Below are 24757 nucleotides of genomic sequence, written 5' to 3' on the forward strand. Positions count from 1 at the left end.
TTGGTTAGTACACTTCAGTTTATTTAGCCCTGTGGCACACAAGTCTGGACTGTAAAACAAAACCCAACACAAAGGGGTCCCACATTAACCCGAGGCAGTCAGGCTGAGTCCCTCAAAGAATGCACTCAGATTTAAAAAGAGTGAACAGCAGGGAGCCCATGCCTTCCTTTATATTGACAAACACTGGACAAGTTTCCCTCAGAAACCAGCAAGGCTATTACAGTAGTAAAACAAGAGCCAAAGCAGAAATCAAATCACTGTCAACATTAACACCTGCTTCAAAGCTGCTCTTCTATTAGTAACAATAAATTATTGTTTCAAATGGTATTTCTGAAGGAATACTGGTAAAGGAAATTATAGGTCAGGTTCAAGGGGGTGCTCCTTTAAGACATTTCTTTAAGGCATTGTAGGAGTGTCATAAAAGAAGCAAACCCAGCGACACTGTATCCTCCCATCAACACAAACAACAGAAACATTAGCAGCAGCTTATATGACCACACCACCACTTACTGGAGTACTTGCATACATTCCAGCTCACAACACTTCTGCAAGACAGAGTTTGAACAGTACTTCTGCCTTCATCTTAGAGACAGGCACTGGGGCTGGAAGCGTAAAACTGAAGATCCACATGTGACCATTCATGTGCTATCAAGGTTCCCAGTTATACTGAGTGAAACATCTGGATTTAAAATATTCTTGATCACCCTGCCAGACTAGTCACTTGCCCAGCAAAATATTAATTTTTTCTGGACTATTCAACCACTTCGGAACACTGCTCAAGCCAGTTTCTGACCAAACAGCATGCAAACAGACAGGCCTGTAAAATGCTGTATCAAGTATTTTATACTAACCTGCAAGGCTGACTTTGACAGTGTTTTTCAACACAGCACATTTTTTGGAGTTTTGTATTGAAAGACACAGGGAAATGCACTATCTTCTCTCTTCCGTATATTTAACTCTCTTAAACGTATCCATCGCCTGTCTATCCCCTGTCCCCGTCGCTAGTCTGGCAGCTGCTCGCGAACTCTCACGAGAGCCGCCATGCAAGCGATGGGGACAGGGGAGTAAATAGGGATGCTGGCTGCCGCGAGTAGGTGGCAGTGGCAGCAGGCCAGCCCAACTATTGGGAACAAAAGGCAGCAGCCTGGCTGGCAGAAGGAGGCGGCCGCTGCCGGGAGGCGGCAGGTGGGAGGAGGTGGCGGGCCGGCTTTCCGGCCAGCCGACCAGAAAGTCGGCCGGGGTGGGGGAGACGCCCGGCCCAGCTAGTAATAGATCTATTTCCATATAACAATAAATTAAATTAGACTCCTAGTTGTATTGAAATGGATAGGATACATTTCTTTGTTGCCGTAACTTCATCTTGGATGGTGGTCCTTGAGCTTTTATCACTAAAGCACCAAAAATAAACAGGAACATGCAACATTTTCATCACCTGGATGGCTCTTTCAATTTGCGATGAGGAGGGAGAAAGCTCATTTTGAGCCTTAGATATCCAGGTGAGGAAGCCTTAGACATCCAGGTGAGGATCCTCATGCCCTTGAATACAAGGTATGCAATACTCAGTCCCTGCAGCTCATCTGATGAGCAACCTGCCAAGTACGGACCAGGCCTTGCCAATACACTGTGACGGAATCCACCACGGAAAGCTGCTTCACACATTACATTTTAAAATTGTTATTGTATAAATCTTACATGTACACCAAAACACACAGTTGTGCTTGTCACAAATGCACATTTCAATTGTGTGCATTACAGAGGTATTTGCCCAGGAACCACAGTTAGCGATGGCTCCCTGAAGCATATACACATAGGGGCAGAGACCCATTTGCCAATATAAAACATTCCCAATGAGGCAATGTCAGTGCTACATCCCAACACATTGCAGCACAAAATAATCTCAAATATAGTCCAACAGCACACACATCTGTATCTCTGGAGGACTACAAATGGGCAGCTTCTATGGCCCTAGCCATTACGGTCTGAATTTCCCCCAGTACCGCCAGCTTTGAAAGGACATACTTTGCTCAACTTCAGTTCAGTGGAGTTAAGATTCAGCAATCTTAACATCCATGGTTCAGGGATGCTTCCAAATCTATGTAGCTGCATCCACATAGCCTCCCATGATCCATACCACCTTGAATGCTCTACTGCTATAGAAGATCTTCCCTTTGGTGGTGTCAAGTAAATAAGATTTTCTTGCAGAGCTTGATGACAATAAATACAGTTTCAAATCCCTCCTTAGGTTTTAGGTGTGGTTTTTTTTTTAAGTAAAAGCACTTTCCACCTATTCATGGAAAAGGCTCCCTCCACGTGATATTGTTGAACCCGCATTTTCTTTCAGAGAAGTGCCTGGAATTCAAAAAGCCAAACCCATCCTATAAGGCCTCTTCCTCTGAATCATGATCGCTGTCTTGCTTGGTAAGTCTCTCAAGCTCTTCTCCATCCTGTTAAAACAAAGACAAAAAAGGGAGAACGTGAAGGGGGGAAAAGGCACACACAAATATGAAGCTGCCTCACTTAGTCAGATCACTGGTCCATCTAACTCAGTACTCTGACTAGCAAATGGCCCTGTGGTTTCAAACACAGGAATCTTTCCATTCTTACCTGGTGCACTGGGACCCATTGCAACCCTAACCCATACTGTGGAAATAAAACATTATGCCATTCTTTCTTTTCTAATTATTTATCTGCACCAATATATGCGGAATTTGATTTCAGTAATGGGACAATAAAATTCATTTTCTCTATGCTGCGCATCTTTCTGTAACAGCAACACAGAGAGGTGAAAAGAAATGAAAGTAGCAAGCAGGGCAACTTCTGACAATCTGTGCTCATGAATAGACTCATTATTATGAATAGACTATTCATTATGAATAGACTCAGTATCACTCCACATAACTTTGAGAGCTGCATCTCGGAACAGGATGTTCATGGATGCATGTAAGTAAATTGTGCCGTCGAGTCAGTTTCGACTCCTGGCAACCACAGAGCCCTGTGGTTGCCTTTAGTAGAATACAGGAGGAGTTTACCATTGCCTCCTCCCACGCAGTGTGAGATGATGCCTTTCAGCACCTTCCTATATTGCTGATGCCCAATATAGGCGTTTCCCATATTCTGGGAAACATACCAGCAGGGATTCAAACCGGCAACCTCTGGCTTGCTAGTCAAGTCATTTCCCCACTGCGCCATTACATTTTACCTTTTAAAAAAAAATTTTTTTTTTTAATATATCCCGCTCTTTCTCCAAGGAGCCCAGAGCGGTTTACTACATACTTAGGTTTCTCCTCACAACAACCCTGTGAAGTAGGTTAGGCTGCGAGAGAAGTGACTGGCCCAGAGTCACCCAGCTAGTATCATGGCCGAATGGGGATTTGAACTTGGGTCTCCCCGGTCCTAGTCCAGCACTCTAGCCACTACACCACGCTGGCTCATTAGGTGGCATGTAGGAAATGCTGAAGTCCCTTCTCCACTCTATGTGGAGGCATTCATATAATCACAAGTGTTTGCCCATCAGCTTAAAAATCATTGCACATTTCTAATTGTAAATAGTACCCTCTGCTGGTTAATATCTTGAATAGCAGAGCCAAAATTCAGCAGAGTTAAGTGTAATTCAGCCCATATCAAGTGGCAAGGAGAGGACCAGACTAGATGCAAAATAGGAGATCCGTTATTAGGATCTACTTCCTTAAAAAAAAAAAAAAGGCAATTGGGAGCCAATCAGATCTGGACCCCAGCACTAACTGTGGGGTGGCTTTAATAGACACACACACACACACCCGCCGCCGTTTCTTCCAGTCAAGGGAGGTGGGAATTTAATTGGGGAAATGTCATGGGGTGGAATGGTTATATCCCCCTTCCCCTCGATCCAACTCAGAGGCCACCACAGCTGCTCTTCACTGGCCATTGGGGAGGGGCAGAGAAGGGGATGATTTGATTATGTATCTCCCTCTGGTGTCATGTCTAGTTCAGCCCCAAAGGGACAAAGGTCACCCTGGGCCTTGCAAGATTTAACTCTGCATTAGATTAGGGCCAGCATATTTGGTCATTTTTCAGCTCAAGAGAATACAAAGGCTGTTCTTCAGTTAGCAAAACCAGAACTGTATTTGGAAGCTGCAGAATAAGCCTTATTTGTTTTTTAATGCCCACTGCAATTACATGCAAACAAAATTGCATGTTGCATGCAAACATCTGCTCCCAGAAAAGCTGAACTCTTCTCAGTCACAGTGACCAGAGAAAGTTATGCTATTAAAACAAAACAAAAAAATATGCAATTGTTTTGCATAGTTTTATTGATTCAAATTGTTTGAATCAATTTTACTGATTCCAAAAATTAGATTACCATACATTCCTAAAATGCTTTCACTGTTGAAAAAGAGGGGTGACTGCTCAGGACAAAGCCACACATTCCAGAAGGGGTACTTTGTCCTAATTACACATAAGCACAAGAGCTTTGGTAGGATATGGAAAAGAGTTCATAGTGGTGGGTATGTAGTATGAGGTGGGGGGGGGGGCAGCACTGGCAAAAAGAAACAACCCTTTTACTCCAGTGTTGCGAACAAACTTTACCCCCTGCAATGAAACAGGAACTGCCCATTAGCCAAATTGGGCCAGCACTCCACCCAGAAAAGCTGCTACATGGTACAGATGTGCTGCATTATACATTTCTATCTCACTCTTCCTCCAAGGAGCCCAGAGCAGCGTATATGGTTGTATGTATCCCCACAACCCTATGAAGTAAGTTAGGCTGAGAGAGAAGTGACTGGCCCAGAGTCAGCCAGTGAGTTTCATGGCTGAACGGGGATTTGAATTCGGGTCTCCCTGGTCCTAGTCCAACACTCTAGCCGAGGGCTGCACAACTTCGGCACTCCAGCTGCTGACTAAAACTCCCATCACCCCCTGTCACAGTGGCCAATCGTCAGTGATGATGGGAGTTGTAGGCCAAGACCTTCGGAAGGGCTGAAAATGTGCAGCCCTGCTCTGTTCACTACACCATGCTGGCTCTCAAGCATTAACTGAACAGAACCGATAACTCAAGGCTGACTGAACAGACACATTTTTGAGGCAGGAAGAGAGAAAAACGGTATTTGTGGCCCCTTGCACATCCCGTTGCAGCAGGAGCAACCCCACTTCCCGGTGCCAACACCATTTCTTGAGCATGTCTCTACAGTGAGGAGGCTAGTAAGTTTTTGCAGAGCTGAGGGGGACAGAGCCATACATTTGCCAGGGACAGGATGCTGCTTTTGCCACTGTGGTCCTACCAAGCAGCCACAGTGGCTGGTGTTCCCCCTAAGGCGGATGCCCGGACTTTGTTGACTACAACTCCCATAATCAACATCTGGGCATCCCTCTTAGAGGGAACATAGGAAGCGGCCATATACTGAGTCAGACCCTAGGTCCATCCAGCTCAGTATTGTCTTCACAGACTGGCAGCGACTTCTCCAAGGTTGCAGGCAGGAATCTCTTTCAGCCCTATCTTGGAGAAGCCAGGGAGGGAACTTGGAGCCTAGATGCTCTTCCCAGAGCAGCTCTATCCCCTAAGGGGAATATCTTACAGTGCTCACACTTCTAGTCTCCCATTCATATGCAACCAGGGCAGACGCTGCATGGCTAAGGGGACAAGTCATGCTTGCTACCACAAGACCAGCTCTCCTCTCAACACTGGCAGTGGTGGGACAAGCCAACACTGCCCATTCAACAGTCTTGGAAGAAGACATTTCAAAGCCTTACCCCGCTGGAACGTTCCCATGCACCTCCGCCAAATTTGCTTCTCTCCCACTGAGAAGTGTATTCCACGGATCGAGGGCTGCTGCAATGGTAGATAAATATAGACAAAAGAACCACTGGAGCTTCCAAGAAAAACTCCAGAGAAGGCTTGAAGTCAAAGACAAAGACAGACACAGTGGTGATGATCACGGTAGTAACCTGCGCGGTCAGGACATGGAACATGTTGTCTCGGAACTTCAATATGAAAGCCACCGAGAGCCCAAGGAAGGCAGTGACAAAAATAAGGGCCACAGAGAATGCATTGTGGCCATAGAAGAAGCCACAGTATTCTATCTGCCGTCGGCGTTCAGGGCGGAGGCTCAGCATCAAAGCATTGAACATCGCTCCAAAGAGATATAGCTTGGTGTTCTGGACAAAGATGTTCTCACTAAACTGGCCTCCTTCTTTTAATATCTTTTCATTGTAGATGTTGGCCAAGGCAGAGATAAAGCACTGCAAGAGTATGAGTACATGTCCAAGACCAAGCGGAAGCTTTCTCAGAGCTCCTGAGGCAGCAACGGTGATGTTCCACCTGAAGGTGGGAAAGTGCCATGCTGCCGTGCAGTTTTCTCCTCCCCAGCACTCCCCCTCTGGCTTGGTGTATGGTAGGCAACTGTTTGAATGGGAGAAAAAGCTGTCGTGGTGAAATCCATGCACATTCAAGCTATGTTCGTTGTTTCCTGCCCCTGCAGTCAAAGCTACGATAGACAGGAACAAAATCAGCAGAGATGCCCACTGCACCCAGGAAACCTGCCGTCTGTGTGTAGACAAGAAAGATTCTTTCAGTGTACATGGACAGGCATGAAACAACCCAACAAGTGAAACCCAAAGCAACATAAGTGTCAGGTGAGGCACTGGTGTGTATGCCCCCCGCCTCTCTCTCAGACCAGGGTTCCCAGCAATCAAGCTCCCACATCTGACTTCCCACACTACTGGAACTCTGTTTTCACTGCACACCAGTAGACTGAGCTCTTAATTCAAGGATGCCTTCTAGGTTTCTTTACTGGCTTGTCTGATTCCAAGGGTCAATGCAGATTTAATAAGCCCTCCAGGGATTCTCAACGTTGGGTCCTCAGGTGTTATTGGACTTCAACTCCCATAATCCCTAACCAAAGGACTCTGGAGCTGGGGATTATGGGAGTTGACGTCCAATAACATCTGGGGACCCAACGTTGAGAAACCCTGCTCTAGAGCCCTGGGAACATAGGAAGTTGTCATATACTGAGTCAGACCATTGGTCCATCTAGCTCAGTATTGTCTCCTCAGACTGACAGCGGCTTCTCCAAGGTTGCGGGCAGGAGTCACTCTCAGCCCTATTTGGAGATGCCAGAGAGGGAACTTGGAACCTTCTACATGTAAGTATGCAGATGTTCTTCCCAGAGCAGCTCCATCCCCTAAGGGGAATATTTTACAGTGCTCACATGTAGTCTCCCATTCAAATGCAACCAGGGTGGACCCTGCTTAGCAAAGGGGACAATTCATGCATATTTTTATTTCATACCACCCTGAGTTCTGATTTTTGGAAGAAAGGAGGTATATAAATCTAATAAATAAATACAAACTTGCATGTATGATGTTGGTGGCAGAATCTGTAACTCCTGAGTCAGGCTTATTTGCAGACTAATCCCACACATGTTTAATTCAAATAGAAGTCCCACCAAGTTCAATGGGACCTATAACCGCCCTGAACAATTTTTGGAAGGCCGGTATAGAAATCGAATAAATCAATAACAACAACAACAACTATGTGTACGTGTGTGTTTTAGACTGCAGCATTATTCATCAACAGTCAGCATAGCAACTGAACTAAGATCCATCAGGATCAAAGATTTGTTCATTAATGTACAAAAACTAAAATTATTATTGAATTTATTTTAGCTTCCCATGTATTTCAAAACAACTTTGGACTCGTGTTTATAAGCACTTTACAGAGACCTTGATAACCTAATAAACAAAATGCAGGCAGCCCTCAACTTAAAATATTCCAAGTTAAGACAAATGGTACTTGGATATTTGTAAACTTCCACCTTGTTTCAACTTTACAACACTTGCTGCAGAAAGGGAGACACCACTAGCCAGCTGCTGGTGTGTGTACTGAGGAGACAACAGTGGTTCAGGCTCACATTGTCACGGAGACCAGCAGTCCTCGCACCAGCTGCAGCAACTGAGGCTGCAGAGGAATTGCCCGATTTCCCTGTCCAAGAGGTTCCCCATGCCGTCATCCTCCAGGCTCAGATGCTGTGCTATGACGGCGAGAGGAAAAGAGCCCGGCCTGTTCTCAGCCCACACACCACTTCTCATTTGCCCTCCACTTTCCCTGTCTAACTGTTATCCAAGAGGAGAAGGAAGTGGAGGAGAATTATCTAGTTGCCTCCTTTCCTTCCACAGAAATGGGAGAAAGAGCCACGAAGGGACTGGGAAGCGAGTGGGTGGCAAGAGTGGGCAACTTCTGATTCTCTACCATCAACTTCTCTGCTGCATATCTGTCTGCACACACCACCAGCTGTGATTGCAGCAGGGGGGCGGGGGAAACAGGGTATCTGGACTTGGTTCAGGAACCAAACACCCATTTATAACATTGCTTCTACTGGGGAATAGGTTTCAAGTTAAGGCGTTTCAATTTAAGAAACAGCTTCCAGGAACCAATTGTGTTGCAAGTCTGAGGACTTGCTGTAGTAATAAATGAAAATGTGCTTCCACAGCTACTTACTTCAGCACTATTCTGAACAGGAGAGCTGTTGTGATGATGACAAAATTTGAGAACAGCACAGCCATAGCCTAGAGGGAGGAAAGTGAGGCATAAAGTTACAAGCAAAATGCAACCTAGTAATAAGATATCCATCAGCCTGTAGGGCTGTGTAATCAGGAAGCCCTGATGGTGCAAACTAAGCAAATTTTCCCATTGCCAAACAGAAGGTTAACTGCCTTTCCAGCAGATTAAAAACTGGTTAAGAACTGGGCACTTCTGGCACTGAACTGATATCCCAGAAGTCCTTGAAAACTAGCAGTCATGCGTTATTGTTTTTGCAAGGAAATAATAAAGTTGTACACACTTCTACTGTAATGCCCAAAGTTGGCCTTATGACTTTCACCCATGCTGTTTTTCCAGAAGTCCTTTGGTGGCCATAAGCAAGAAAAGCCCCACACACCATCATCACGCAAATGGTGCCCACACATGCACGGATGCCATATGCATAATGATGGCGTGCGGGGCTTTTGGGGACATGCACCACCCCAGCAGGAACCTGGAAGGGGTGGTGGAGAGCAATTAAGTACCTGCTCTCCATTTTCTTAACGTTCCCTTTTAAATTTCCCCCAAAGTACTCAAACCACAGTACAGGCACATCCTTACACGTTAACTACGCATGAAGGCTTAATATTCATAACAAAATTCATAGAATGCACTTCCTCGTTGAGGAGCACATATACATATGCACAGCATTATACATAAACATGTATATTTAGATGCTACATACAAAATCAAGAAGGCGTGTGGAATATTAGGATAGGTTCTTTCTTTTTCTTACTATTGGAAAACACTGTTCTTTTTTTAATGAGAGAAACTGCATGCAAGCTTTTTAGCACATCCTGTTTAAAACTGGGTGTGGCTGCCTGGAACCAGAGAAGATGGCCATCTCTGTGCTGAACTTTGAGGCATTTGAAAAAACTCAAGGGACTGTTTCCTTTTAAAAACAAGTTAGCTGAACCTACACTCTGAACCTCCTCCAGCTTGCCCTATAGCACTGGGCTATAACGGGACAACGTACTGCCCAGTTACCATCTGTTCTTTTTATATGGGTTTTGGGTAGCTGAACTAAATTTATTGTGGTAGTGGTGGTTTCATTATGCCTGTCCACCCAGTTTGGACTGCAGATGGTTTAATGGATACAGAATGCATTAATTGCTGCTTGTATCTATTATTTTTAGAGCTGGTGCAGTGTAGCAACCAAGAAACATAGCTGTGAAGCAGGACTTCTCCGGTCAGAATGTTATGAATCTACTAGGTGGCCTTCAGCAAGTCATTTTCTCTCAAGTCCTATACAGAGGTGTGTGTGTCTGTGTGTGCACACACGCATGCATGGGTGGTGGTAGGGATGATGTACTTGTTTGTGTTCAGTGTTCCAGAGTGTGCCTGGAAGTCTCGTCCCCAGCACTGATGTGCTGAGAAGTCTCACTCTCCCCGCGCTCTTTCCATTCATGGAGTGTCTAAAGAGGAAAATGCTGTAAGCGTAATGGTGGGCGTTTCCATTGTCAGATGCCTGGAGCACCCCAGAAATGCCCACCATATACTTAAGGCATTTGCCTCTTCAGAAAAATGCTGTAAACAGGGAAAGTGTCAGGAGGGTGAGGCTTTTGGGTACAAGATTCCTTCCCCTTCCCCACCCCAACATCTGAACTGGACTACTATGTCCACACTCATACAACACGTGTACACGAGTCCTGTTCTGTACACAGGTACAGTTATTCACATGTTATGTTGAACACAGGTACAGCAGTACACTGCCTACTGCTGTATCACCTATTTGAGGGGCCATTACCCAGATTCACTTTTAAAACACAGGTACAATCATTCACACAAATACATGTACAAGTATAAATACATCTTTATAACTGTACAACATAATGTCTGAACAGGGCTTCAATCAATCATATGGAGAGAATACTATACAGGGTTGCTTTAAGGATTACATCAAGATAGTCCTATAATCCCCTGCTAACTTGGCAAAGAGGCACCTTTTAACATGGAGATTATCTTTTATTTAGCAGGAGGAGAGTAACTGGCCCTATCCACCCCCAGCACAGTGTCTCCAGTGACTGTTGCTGGTGTCTATCTTATGTTTCTTTTAGATTGTGAGCCCTTTGGGGCCAGGGAGCCATCTTATTTGTTATTTCTCTGTGTAAACCGCCCTGAGCCATTTTTGGAAGGGCGGTACAGACATTGAATAAAAATACATACATACATACATACACACACGTGAAGCCTTCTGCATATGAAAAGAAGCTAGACAAATGTTAAGCATTATTATTTTTGTTCTGTTTGCTGTTTTCTTTTATAGTGAGCCAGATTTTTATGGGATTTTGTTAAGCTGCCTTGAATGCCATTTGGCAGAAGGACAAGACAAAAATATTTAAAATAAGATATACTCTAAGTCAGGGCTGCACAGCTTTGGACCTCCAGCTCCTATCATCACCAGCCTTAGTGGCCAGTAGCCAGGGATTATGGAAGTTGTAGCCAAACATCTTCAGGAGGGCTTGTGCAGCCCTGCTCTAGATGAAGCTCAGCTCGGTTCCCTTGGCATTTGTTAGTGCCAAGTTTGTTTTGAATACAAGCTTCTGTTGAAACCATTAGGTAAGACCAACGTGCTTTTCTATCCCCTAGCACAACCGCAATATTGCTCTGGCCAAGCCTCCTCCTAGCCATCTGGTATAGCATTCATGGCATTGGTAGTTCATCGGGAGAGCTAAAAACGTTGACCTAACCACAGTCACCTGACATGACCGTTAACTTGTTCTGGGCTACTTTAAGAATAAAACAACTTCTCCGTAAGTATGGGACTATGAGACTCACACAAGACCCCTGAGTAAAGAGGACATCCTGTATTCTTGAAGGATTACTTACCGGCTGGAGATAGGACATCACATAGAAAACAATTAGGTTATCGAGAAAATAAAGAAAGGCAGGAATTGACCATTTAACGTAGCTGCAGAATTGTCTCCATGAGCTGCAGCCAAATCCACTATGAGAATATCCCCCTAAAAAGAAACAAATGGATTGGAGAGAGAAGAATAAGTCATCAAAGCTACTTAATTGCTCACACGCACACTTTGCTGAATGTTTGCAATTATTGTTGGTTTTAAACAGCCACAATCTTTGAATCCTTAATAAGTTTACAGTTCAGGAATTTCCTCAAAGACTCAAATAAGAGACTATACCATGCCTTTCTGGAGTAGAAACTAGTTTCAACTATGCACTGGATATCAAGATCTCCAAAATCCAATTCTGTAGAGATCATTTTAAGTTTTCTTTCCAATGTATGTACAGTGCTTCCATAATAGCTTTACCATGGGCTGCATCCTAACCTTCCGTGGAGGGCTGCCTCGCTGTCGGAAGCTCCTTCCGCTCAGGGAAAGAGTTGCACTTACACAAAGGTCCTTTCCACTCATGGAAGGATGCTTTGCGTAAGCACAGGTCTCCCTCTGCCAATGAAAGCAACCTTGACACAGCTCCACAAGAGGTCAGGATACAATCACGTCTTTTTTGCATGCTGAGGCATTTGTGTGAAATAATTCCTACGTGGAAAAAACTGAAGGCTGTCACACCAGAGAAACAGCTAGTTTCCAAGTATAATCACATTTTTCAAGTGGGGCCTTTAAAAAAACAACAAAAAACCTCTCCACACAAATATGACATAGAAGAGTCACAACATAAGCACTTTACTTCACAAAAGAAGCATGAACTGGGCCTGCAAAGCAAGTGGTAACTTTGAAAGATGCATGGGTTTAAGAGGGGATGGAACAAATTCATGGAGGGTGGGTTCGTCAATGGCCATAAGTCATCATGTGGAATGGCTAGTAGTCATCATACAGAAACTCCACATTCAGAAGCAGAATGCTACCGAATCCAAGTTGCTGGTGAACAGCAGCAGGAGAGAATGTATTGCCTTCAAGGTCTGCTTGCAGGCTTCTGGTGGCATTTGGCTGGCCACTGTGGGAAGCAGCATGCTGGACTAGATGGACCTTGGGCCTGATCCAGAAGGGCTCTTATGTTCTTAGGTCCACTACACAATTTTTGCTGGCTTATACTGACTGCTAAGCATGATGACATTTAGAACAGAAAGCTGGTGTTATTTCTAAAGCACCACAATCCTAGATAAGAAGGAGCTGGTTCAAAATAATAAGGAGAAAGAGCTAGAGATTAAAGACACAAAAGCAGAGAACCAAAAGGAAAGGGGTTATAGACAGTGTTCCTGCTAAGGTGTGCATGTGTGTGCAAGCTGACCATTTTAATGTCCAGTTAATTTTAGTTCTCACTCAGGATGAATCAGGAAGGCCCCACTCTGAATGCACATGTGCACACACTGCTTTGATACTGCCACCCAGAACAAAACTTATTCTGCACACAAATGAAAAAAATGAGAACACACTGGTTATGCAGCCAACTTTGTCTCTATTGAGCCCTTTTGCATTTGAAGAAAAAGAACTAATGCATGCTTGGCATTTTCCATTAACAGCACAAATAGGCTGGGATCCAAAGAGCTACTTAAGCCAAGCCAAGGATTTGCACTTGCCCAGTAGAATTTTTGACAGTTCACATCCCCTTTGAACAGCAGACCCTCGTGCCATATTTCAAACAGGTTTTCCAGTTCTCCTCGATTCCACAAGTTGTTTCCCATACCACAAGAAAGGCTGCTGTTCAAGAAATACATGCCTGAAGCCTCCTTGGACACATGGAACTAGTTGTATGGTTCTTTGGATTCTGGCCATTTGCGGGGCGGAGGGGGAAATCAATTTGCTGGTATTTTGATTTATAAAATAATGAAGCCTATTAGCCTTTCACTTAATCGAAGAACAAAAAGTATCCATATGCTCGACTTTAGTAGGACTATCAATCTATTTAAGGTTCTTTATAAACATTAAATGATTTCGGCAATATTCCAAGGAATTATCAATCATGTTTTATGGACTAGAAAGAGAAAGATGAGAAACATCTTCTCAAAGAGCTCTGCTAATGCACATCGTGCTAGATCCAGAGCAGCACAATCAAATTTTTTTAAATGGCGGAACTAAAAAGCAGAAACAGAAATCCCAGTATTTAACACCTACACTACGTATAGGTCTGCTGGTCCCATTTTCTGTGATAGCTCATCTGTACTGTAAGATGGACATCAAGAGCTGTTAAATAGGTAGGATGAAATTACATAGCAAGTACTCTAGAAAGGCCATTGTAAAACCTTTAATGAATACTGCCAGCTAGATGGAAAACTGATAGGCCAACCCAGTGTTTTAGGAGCGTGTGGCATCTAAGCCACACAATGATGAAGGAAATCAGTGGCTATATGCGTTTTGCTACTATATATAAAGAGCCCCTGGTGGCGCAGTGGTAAAACTGCCGCCCTGTTCAATCCTGACCAGGGGCTCAAGGTTGACTTGGCCTTCCATCCTTCCAAGGTCGGTAAAATGAGTACCCAGAATGTTGGGGGCAATATGCTAAATCATTGTAAACCGCTTAGAGAGCTTCGGCTATAGAGCGGTATATAAAATGTAAGTGCTATTGCTATTGCTATATCCATTATCTAGACATTTCAGATATTTATACTGCATACATGCTTTGTGTGAATGACTGTATGTGTATTTATCTTAAAAGTGAACTTGCATACAGACCCTCTCAAGTACAGGTACTGATACGTGTACATTGTACATGCATTTAGCATATTGTGTGAATAACTATATGAGCGTAAAGATCTGTACATGCATACACTATACACAGATTCACAACAAACTGAAAATAGGGCTTATGACTCCTCTGAATTTGTGGAGCTGCATAAAGTGTAATCTTGTAAAAAATAAAATCTTGTCAAAATATAACGACCTTTTAGCCCCAAAATGAATGGGCAAGGACTATAACCATGATATTCAATTAGTGGGATTTCTTCAGATCATATAGATTTTAAGCAAAGCAAATGGCAAGAGAGATATTTTCCACTCTTCACACCATTGCAGTTTTCAGGGCAGTAATGCCACATCCAAGGAAATCTCATATTTTGCAAGCCAGACAAATATTATAGATGCCCCAAATTGCAGAGACACACAGTAAACTGCTAGAGGATATGCCCACAGCTCAACTCCCAGCAGTAGTCTTACCATTAACAGCTTACCTTTCCTTGTTACCCAGAGTGCCATTACCAGACAGAGCACCAGCTTAACTAATTCTGAGCACACATTCACAGTTGCAGGAAGGTAATCATACTTGTTTTCTGAGGAAACAACAACAGAGGTCTCAAAGAAAAATGTCAAAACTATTCACCCGGACCAAAAACAAGTACTGATTATAACCATGTAGAACTGAATGATCAAACATACCTTCATTGGCAGAATATTTCATCAGGAGGATACGACTGGATCCCAGAGTAACAAAGGCACCACCTAGAAGTATTGTGTACATGGCTGACTTCAGCCACCGGTTAGGCTGGCTACAGCATTTGGACTCCATTCTGTCACCTCGTCATCAGTGCCCTTTGAACAGATAAGCAAGAACCCTTATCAGACAGGTCTGCTCAGGAAACAACATACATTTTATTATTTTCTGGAGTTCTCAATAGGCTTCTAGTGATTTTCCCGAAAAAAATTGGACAAACTCCATTTTGCTGAGAAACGAACCACACTCTGAGGAATTCTAATCTATTCTTGCAGTGCTGTTATAAGAGAACCATTAAAGATACTACTAAAGGTAAAGGTAAAGTGTGCCATTGAGTCAATTTCAACTCCTGGTACACACAGAGCCCTGTGGTTTTCTACAGGAGGGATTTACCATTGCCTTCTCCCATGCAGTATGAGATGATGCCTATCAGCATCTTCCTATATCGCTGCTGTCCAACATAGTACCAGCGGAGATTCAAACCGGCAACTTTCTGCTTGTTAGTCAAGCATTTCCCCGCTTCGCCTAGCACAATGAAATGCATGTCCACTCTAAACTTAAGAAGAATACCAGTATCTGGAAAGTTTATTCCATCTGATACAATTGGGGACATGTTGTACGATGCTAATTTAAAGCACTGTATTTTAATTCAAACTTACGTATTGTATAGGTTATATATAAAAGTTAGGTTATATAAAATTAGGTTATATATAAAATATATAACTTATCCCTGCAATCAGGCTCTGTACCAGAGGACAGGAAAGTAGCAAGTGTAACACTGATTTTCAAAAAAGGATCCAGGGGCGATCCAGGAAATTACAGGCCGGTTAGCTTAACGTCCATTCCGTGCAAATTGATGGAAAGCATCCTCAAGGATAAAAGCACATAGAAGAACAGTCCCTGTTGGGAGTGAACCAGCATGGCTTCCGCAAAGGTAAATCTTGCCTCACAAAACTTTTGGAGTTCTTTGAGAGTGTCAACAAGTGTGTGGATCAAGGTGATTCAGTTGACATAGTATACCTGGATTTCCAAAAAGCTTTCGACAAAGTACCTCATCAAAGACTCCTGAGGAAACTTAGCAGTTATGGGATAAGGGGACAAGTACATGTGTGGATTGCTAACTGACTGAAGGACAGAAAACAGAGGGTAGGTATAAATGGAGAGTTTTCACAATGGAAGGAAGTCAGAAGTGGGGTCCCCCAGGGATCTGTACTGGGACTAGTGCTTTTTAATTTATTCATAAATGATCTAGAAGCAGGGGTAAGCAGCGATGTGGCAGAATTTTCAGATGATACCAAACTCTTTCGGGTAGTGTAATCCAAAATGGATTGTGAGGAGCTCCAAAAGGATATCTCCAAACTGGGGGAGTGGTTGACAAAGTGGCAAATGTGGTTCAATGTTGGCAAGTGTAAAGTGATGCACACTGGAACGAAAAACCTGAGGTTCAAGTATACGCTGATGGGATCTGAGCTGTCAGTGACTGACCAGGAGAGGGATCTTGGGGTCGTGGTGGACAGCTTGTTGAAAGTGTTGACTCAATGTGCAGCAGCTGTGAAAAAGGCCAGTTCCATCCTAGGGATCATTAGGAAGGGGACTGAAAATAAAACGGCTAATATTATAATACCCTTATACAAAACGATGGTGCGGCCACACCTGGAGTACTGTGTACAATTCTGGTCACCACATCTCATAAAGGACATTGATTTTAGAACTGGAAAAGGTGCAGAAGAGGGCAACCAAGATGATCAGGGGCCTAGAGCACCTTTCTTATGAGGCAAGGCTAGAACACCTGGGGCTATTTAGTTTAGAAAAAAGACTACCGCGGGGAGACATGATAGAGGTCTATAAAATCATGCATGGTGTGGAGAAAGTGGATAGAGAGAAATTCTTCTCCCTCTCACATAACACTAGAGCCAGGGGTCATCCCATGAAATTGATTGCCAGGAAATCTAGGACCAACAAATGACAGTACTTTTCCACACAATGCATAATGAACTTATGCGTTTATGCATAAGTTGTATGCTTATACAACTGTGGAATTCTTTACTACAAGACGTGGTGACAGCCAACAACCAGGATGGCTTTAAGAGGGGTTTGGATAACTTCATGGAGGAGAGGTCTATCATCGGCTACTAGTTGGAGGGCTAAAGGCCACTTCCAGCCTCAAAGGAAGGATGCCCTTGAGTACCAGTTGCAAGAGAGTAACAGCAGGAGAGAGGGCATGCCCTCAACTCCTTGCCTGTGGCTAGCAGCAGCATCTGGTGGGCCATTGTGCGAAACAGGATGCTGGACTAGATGGGCCTTGGGCCTGATCCAGCAAGGCTGTTCTTATGAGGTGGTCTGCAACTTGGTGGTCCTCTTGGACTCGCAGCTCCTGCTCGAGCAGCAGGTGGAGGCCATGGCCAGAGGTGCCTTTAACCAGCTTCGGCTGGTCCACCAGCTGCAGCCCTATCTCGACCAGCAGGCCCTGGCAACGGTGACTCATGCCCTCATCATCTCTTGTCTGGATTACTGTAATGCACTCTAACTGGTATTGCCTTTGAAGGCGATCCGGAAGCTTCACTTGGTCGAGAATGTGACAGCCCGCTTGCTTATGGGCACTAGGAGATATGTTGTGTGACACCTCTCTTGCGGTTGCTGCATTGGTTACCTGTTTGCTTCCAGGTCCAATTCAAAGTGTTGGTTCTCATCTTTAAAATCCTTCAAGGCTTAGCACCTGCTTACCTGCAGGGTCGCCTCTCCTGGCCAGTCCTGTCCCATCCTGTGAGATCTCAGGTTGCCCTTCTTTCGGTCCCTGGTCTCAGAGAAGTCTGTAGTACTAGGGCCCACGGAAGGGCTTTTTCTGTTGCTGCCCCTTCAACTTTAGAATTCCCCCCCCCCCCGATTCGGTCTGCCTCCTCCCTTTCAGCCTTTAAGATCTTACTGAAGACATTTCTTTTCCACCAGTCTTTTGCCCTTTGATATTTTTGTTTGTTTGTTTGTTTAGCCCCCCACCCTTCTATTTCAGGTGCTGTTTGTACACCGCCCTGAGTCTGTGGATTGGGTGGTATATTAAATCTCTTAATCAATCAATCAAATAAATGAAAGTAGATAAACAAAAACAAAAGAGCACAGACACCAACATCCCTCTCCCATAGACTGGGGAAAAACCCCTCCCTATCATCTCTACTGAATCAAGATATGAGCCCCTGGTGGCGCAGTGGTAAAACTGCCGCTCTGTAATCAGAAGGTTGCAAGATCGATCCTGACCAAGGGGCTCAAGGTTGACTCAGCCTTCCATCCTTCCGAGGTCGGTAAAATGAGTACCCAGAAATGTTGGGGGCAATATGCTAAATCATTGTAAACCGCTTAGAGAGCTTCCAGCTATAGAGCGGTATATAAATGTAAGTGCTATTGCTATTGCTAAGATGAGGGAATCAACCCATATCAAGGTCAACCCATAGCAGTGTCAGTTTTGTCTAGAAATAAAAGCAACCTCAAGCATACTTTCACAAAAGTGGCCAGTCCCCCCAATTCATGTTTTTGTTAATTATTTCTCTTGTTCACATTTGTGTCCCCCCACCCCACCACCAAAAAAGCTAAATTTAAATAGCTAAATTACAGTCAAACTGCATTAGTCTGAGTGCTTCACAAACCGATACAGACTGATGAATCTCGTAGACATGCCTGGATAGAAATTTTGTTACGGCTTGAGTGTGCCAATTCATCACACCCCGCACAATTAATCTTTATTACGGTCTTAGAACAGCATGATGTAGATTACATTAAGGCAGCATAAAAACAGGCTATGCCCGGAACTGTGAAGACAGTAGAGAGGCTAAAAGCTATACACTGTTATACAGGTACTGTTAAGCTGCGATGAGCTATGTTAAAACTACAATTAAAAACAAGTAAAATGGGTAAAGGTAAAGTGTGCCATCAAGTTGATTTCAACTCCTGGCGCCCACAGAGCCCAGTAGTTTTCTTTGGTAGAATATAGGAGGGGTTTACCATTGCCTTCTCCTGCGCAGTCTGAGATGATGCCTTTCAGCATCTTCCTATATCGCTGCTGCCCGATATAGTAGCTGCGTGGATTCGAACCGGCAACCTTCTGCTTGTTAATCAAGCATTTCCCCTCTGTGCCACTTAAGGTGACTGTAGAAATATTTAAGTGGTTAAAATCTTAAAGCACACCCCTCACAGCAGGCTTCAGGAACTGCAACATCAACATGATAAATACAGACAAAAAGTTGCACAAATACAGTACTTTCTTTTGCAGGAACTACTTTCCACACTACCAGAACAACAGTAAAGCAAATAGCAGTAAGGGAAGCTTCTGTGTGGACATGCCCTATGATGACCGAGAACTGTTTTCATACTACGTCACACTCAAGTCAAAACCAGTGACACAGTCATTTAGGGCTTATACACACAAACTTGCAGAAGGAACAAAGGCAACAGCTTCCCTATTTTTAGCATTACCTGCTTGCTAGCCCAGATTCCACACTGGTGACAGGACAACTGCTCAATCATTCACATGAACCTTGCTGTAGAAGTATTACCCTCACTCCCAGATTTGGAAGAACATGAGGGGTGGGGGAGAAGGTTGCTTGCATCCTTAAGAACAAATGATTAAATGGTGGGGCAATATGTAGGATATAAGATGAGAGAACCTGCCAGGAGCAACACAGGACTGAAAGAACTGGGCGGGGTCATTCCCCTCAGGCTCTTAAGGCTTTCAATCTTAAGCTCATTAACATAGTCCTGCCCAGGAGCACACAAGGGGGATAACCCATCGAGATGGCCTTGATTGCAGCAACCAGAAGAAACCTTCACGGTAAGTGAACCAATGCTCCATTTTAAAGAAAAAATAAAGTTTCAAATTCTCTAAAATTACACTGGTTTGGGGTGGAAGTGGGGTGGGAGGAATCATCATAAATGATGTCACCAAACTGTCCATTAGTTACTCTTGAATACACACCCTATTAACAAAAGTGTTAATTGCACTAGCAGGAGGGAAAATCTGGTTTTGTCAGCAAGAACTACCTGAACACTATAAAAAAATCAGTTCCTCCTACAATGGAACACAACCTGAAAGAAAGACATCTGAATCCCTCTACTGTTTCAGGATGATACAGTGAAGTTATTTCCAAAGCCAAAAAGGAAAGCAAAAATGTCCTAATCCTACATCTTTAGAATATATGGGAGAGAAAGAAACAGCAGATGGATATTCGCAGCAAACACTGTTAGAAACAAATTTATTACATTATTGGTGCAAGGAGGTGGAAGAGCTCAGTTATGACAGCAAAGACATGGCCGGGGGCCGATTGTGGAGAAGATCATGAACTGCGCATGTCCATGTTCCAAGTCAAGCTAAAGCGGAAAAAACATATGATCTTGAGAATGTACGCACCATTTTCAATGAAAACATCAGAAACCGCTTTGAAGTCCTGAAATTCATTGATAGGGAACCAGAGGAACTGTGGAATGAAATCAAAGAAGTTAAGGACAAATGTGAAAGGAGACTGCCAAAGACCAAGAAACAGAAGAAAGAAAAATGGATGTCACAACAGATGGTGGAAGTTGCCAAGAAGAGAGCCAAAGTCAAGAAAGATAAAGACCTCAGGAAGGAACTTAATAGGGAATTTCAGAAAGCTGTTAGAAGAGACAAGGAGCAGTACTACAATGACATCTGTAAGGACCTTGAGGATGGAAACAGACATGGAAAAACAAGAAAAGTTTTCCAAAAGATCTCTGAACTCAGAGGGAGTTTCCAACCTCCAACTGGTATGTTAAGGGATGCCAAAGGACAGATAGTAGCTGATTCAGAGAAGATCAAACAGAGATGGAAGGAGTAAACTGAAAATCTGTACAGCAGGGATGTCAATATCCAAGGTACTCTAGAAGATATTCCCTACTTGCAAGAAACTCTAGTACAGGAAGATGAAGTTAGATCAGCTCTCCGGTCATTACCAAGTCGGAAGGCTACAGGAATTGATGAAATAGCTACAGAAATATGGCAGGAAACAGAAGAGGAATCAGTCAAGGCTCTAGCCAAACTATGCCAGCAAATTTGGAGAACAACATAGTGGCCAACAGATTGGGAGAGGTCAGTCTACATACCCATACCAAAGAAAGGAGACTTAACAGACTGTGCAAACTATCACACAATATCCTTAATTTCACATGCTAGCAAAATAATGCTCAGGATCATCCAATGCAGATTAGAGCCCTATGTGGAAAAGGAAGCCAGATGTTCAATCTGGTTTCAGAAAAGGCTGAGGAACAAGAGACATCATTGCTGATACACACTGGATAATTGAGAAAGCCGAAGAATACCAGAAAGAACCCTACAGAAAAGCCTTCAATTGCGAACATGTCAAGTTGTGGAATATCCTTAGGAAAATGGGCATCCCAGAACATCTTACTGTTCTCATGAGAAACCTATACACAGAACAGGAAGCCAGATGGAGCATGGTAAAACAGACTGGTTCCAGATTGGCAAAGGAGTAAGACAAGGCTGTATACTGTCTCCTTTATTCAATTTATATGCTGAACATATACTGAGAGAGGCTGGATTGGAAGAAGATGAGTGTTGTTTTAAAGTCGGAAGAAGAAACGTCAGTAATCTGCGCTACACTGATGACACCACTCTGATAGCTGAGAACACAGATGATTTGCAAGCTCTAGTAATGAAAGTCAAGGAGCACAGTGAAAAAAATGGGACTATAACTAAATGTAAAGAAGACTAAACTAATGACAATGGGTACAGCGACCAGCCTCAGAATTGACAATGAAGATACTGAAGTGGTGGATAGCTTCTGCGTTTTAGGATGGACCGTCAACAGTAAAGGATCCAGCAGTCAAGAAATACGCCACAGACTAACACTTAGGTTGAAATGAAGGCCTTGGAAAGGATATTTAGATGCCATGACGTGTCTACACCTACAAAGATTAGAATAATTCAGACAATGGTTTCCCACATGACATTCTATGGATGCGAAAGCTGGACTTTGAAGAAGCACGATAGAAAAAATATTTACATTTTTGAATTTTGGTGCTGAAGAAGACTTTTGAGGATACCATGGACAGCCAGGAAAACAAACAAATGGATCACAGAACAAATCAATCCAGAATTTTCGCTCAGGCACAAATAACCAAGCTCAAACTATCATACTTCGGACACATTATGTGAAAACCCAGCTTCCTTGAGAAGTCAATAATGCTGGGGAAAGTTGAAGGAAAGAGAAGAAGAAGACAATGACCAGCAGCAAGATGGATGGACTCAGTTATGACAACAATAAATGCACCACTAAGAGACCTTAAAGGCCAAGTTGAAGACAGATCATCCTGGAGAGAATCTATCTATGTGGTCGCTAAGAGTCGACACCGACTTGACGGCACTTAATCAATGAATCACATAACTGAAGAACCATAATCAGCACGTATATACGTAATTAGCAAAGTACTTCATATACCCCTCTCAGTACACCTTTATTAGAAAGTTTACTATCCCCCTAAGTAGGCCTGTATTATTAACAATGTATGGCAGACAGGAGTAGGGCTGTTAGCATTTTACCAGCCCCACCTTTATGCCTTAAGAAGCAGCTCCATATGCAGCTTTTTCTGTTACCATTTCCAGAGGAAAAGCTTCACCTGTTCATTTTCTCTTTCTCGGATTCATGTTACAGGTACAGGAAAGAAGGCTATAAGAAAGAAAGAAAGAAAGAAAGAAAGAAAGAAAGAACGCTTCCTGTCAGCAGCTTGTGACAAAAAGAGAATTGTGGTTTGTTTTGAGTCAACTGATAGCAAGCTCTGAATCAAGGACTCCCCAGCTGAGTTCTCTTCACTACTATGCTATGCCAGCAGATCTAAAGCTCCACAGACTGAATTACAAAATAGGGGAATTACCCAACCTCCCATTTTAGTTCCTGTAGACCAGTGATGCTCAACTTCAGCCCTCCTGCAGCTGTTGGCCTACAACTCCCACAATCCCTGGCTATTGGCCACTGTGGCTGGGAGTTCAGGGAGTTGTAGTCCAAAAAAGGTTGGTGGGCCAAAGTTGAGCAGCCCTGTGCTAGACATTTGTCTCCAACAAAATAAACAGCTTTCATTATTGCTTCATAATAAGAGATAGGGGCAGGGGCTTACTCTTAAGAACATAGACAGCCCAGTTGGATCAGGCCTAAGCCCCCTCCAGTCCGGCATCCAGTGGCCCACCAGATAGCTCTGAGAAGCCCACAGGCAAGAGGCGAAGGAACATAGGAAACTGCCATATACTGAGTGATACCATTGGTCTATCTAGCTCAGTATTGTCTACATAGATTGGCAGCAGCTTTTCCAAGGTGGCAGGCAGGAATCTCTCTCAGCCCTATCTTGGAGAAGCCAGTGAGGGAACTTGAAAGCTTCTGCTCAATGCCACAAGTTGTGGTGACAACCAACAACCTGGATGGCTTTAAGAGGGGTTTGGATAACTTCATGGAGGAGAGGTCTATCTACTAGTCGGAGGGCTGTGGGCCACCTCCAGCCTCAAAGGCAAGATGCCTCTGAGTACCAGTTGCAGGGGAGTAACAGCAGGAGAGAGGGCATGCCCTCATCTCCTGCCTGTGGCTTCCAGCGGCATCTGGTGGGCCACTGTGCAAAACAGGATGCTGGACTAGATGGGCCCTCTTGGGCCTGATCCAGCAGGGCTGTTCTTATGTTCTTCCCAGAGCTGCTCCATCCCCTGAGAGGAATATCTTACAGTGCTCACATGTCCTCTCTCTTGCTTCCCTCTCTCTTGTTGTTGCTCCCCTGCAACTGGTATTTAGAGGAATCTTGCCTCTGAGACTGGAGATGATCTATAGCCACCAGACTAGTAGCCATTGATAGACCTTTCCTCCGTGAATTTGACTAAGACCCTTTTAAAGCCATCCAAGCTAGTGGCCACCACCACACCCTGTGGAAGAGAATTTTACAGATTAATTACATGCCCTGTAAAAAAGTACTTCTTTTTGTTGGTCCTAAAATTCCCAGCCTTCAGCTTCATAGGATGAACCCTGGTGCTAGTAAGAGAGAGGAAGGAAAAGTTATCTCTGTTCACTCTCTACTCCATGCATAATTTTATATACACGTCAGGTCTCCCTGTATCCACTTCCTTTCCAAACTGAAAACCCCCAAACGCCATAGCTTTGCCTCATAAGGAAGGTGCTCCGGACCCCTGGTCTTCCTGGTTCTTGCACCTCTTCCCCAGTTCTACAATGTCCTACTTAAAATAGGGCAATCAGAACTGCACGCAATACTCCAAATGTGGCCGCACCACAGATATATATCTCTCTCTCACCCTGCCTTTCTCAAGCAGAGGGTAAAGAGCACACGCAGAATAGGACGCTTACCTGAAAGCTTCTGCTTTCTCTGCAGGCATTGCCTTCTTCTCTTCCACTTGGCACTTACGCACGCGCAGAAAGATAGAGAACGCCTCCGCCTCCATCACATGACTGAGGGAGAAGACTCCTGCATCGCTCCGAACGACGTGCCACCCGTAGAGACAGAAAAAAGCTAGAATGACACACTAGCTCAACCTTCGGGAAAACCATGAGAGCCACGTTAATGCTCGTAGTTCTAGGCAGCGTTCCCTGAAAGAGGGATTCCCAGAGGTTGTTAATAACAGCTCCATAGTTCCCAGCCAAAGGCCATTGCAGCTGAGGATGATGGGAATTGTAGTCAACAACATTTGGGAATCCCTCTTACAGGGAGCACTGGTGTCAGACTAGACGATCTGTCCAGTTTTAGACCAGAAGAACCCATAAAGACAGTGATGGATGTGAAGGACTCTAGTCTTTCCACCCCGCAGCTCTAGGGTGGCGCTGCTCAGCTACAGCAGGGATCGCTTTCCTGTGC

At 44.0% G+C, this 24757-nt stretch overlaps 1 protein-coding gene across 4 annotated transcripts; it reads right to left on the reverse strand.

The window, feature by feature from the left end:
• Positions 1-24677, reverse strand: SLC35A5 (solute carrier family 35 member A5). 4 transcript variants are annotated; one of them, XM_053310936.1, is made up of 8 exons: positions 24253-24677; positions 22535-22584; positions 14845-14997; positions 14640-14738; positions 11384-11517; positions 8474-8541; positions 5728-6520; positions 1-2444 (listed from the first exon to the last, which is right to left on the reverse strand). In XM_053310936.1, the coding sequence occupies exons 3-8, from the start codon at positions 14972-14974 to the stop codon at positions 2376-2378; spliced, it is 1293 nt and encodes a 430-aa protein (XP_053166911.1). In that variant the 5' UTR covers positions 14975-14997; positions 22535-22584; positions 24253-24677; the 3' UTR covers positions 1-2375. The 4 variants fall into 4 exon arrangements, with proteins under 4 accessions (XP_053166911.1, XP_053166909.1, XP_053166910.1 ...); XM_053310934.1 differs by lacking the exon at positions 22535-22584; XM_053310935.1 differs by lacking the exon at positions 24253-24677 and having other exon boundaries at positions 22467-22584.
• Positions 24678-24757: the final 80 nt, after the last annotated feature.

The sequence above is a fragment of the Hemicordylus capensis genome, chromosome 3 (genome assembly GCF_027244095.1).
Source record: "Hemicordylus capensis ecotype Gifberg chromosome 3, rHemCap1.1.pri, whole genome shotgun sequence".
NCBI classification, from domain to species: Eukaryota; Metazoa; Chordata; class Lepidosauria; order Squamata; family Cordylidae; genus Hemicordylus; species Hemicordylus capensis.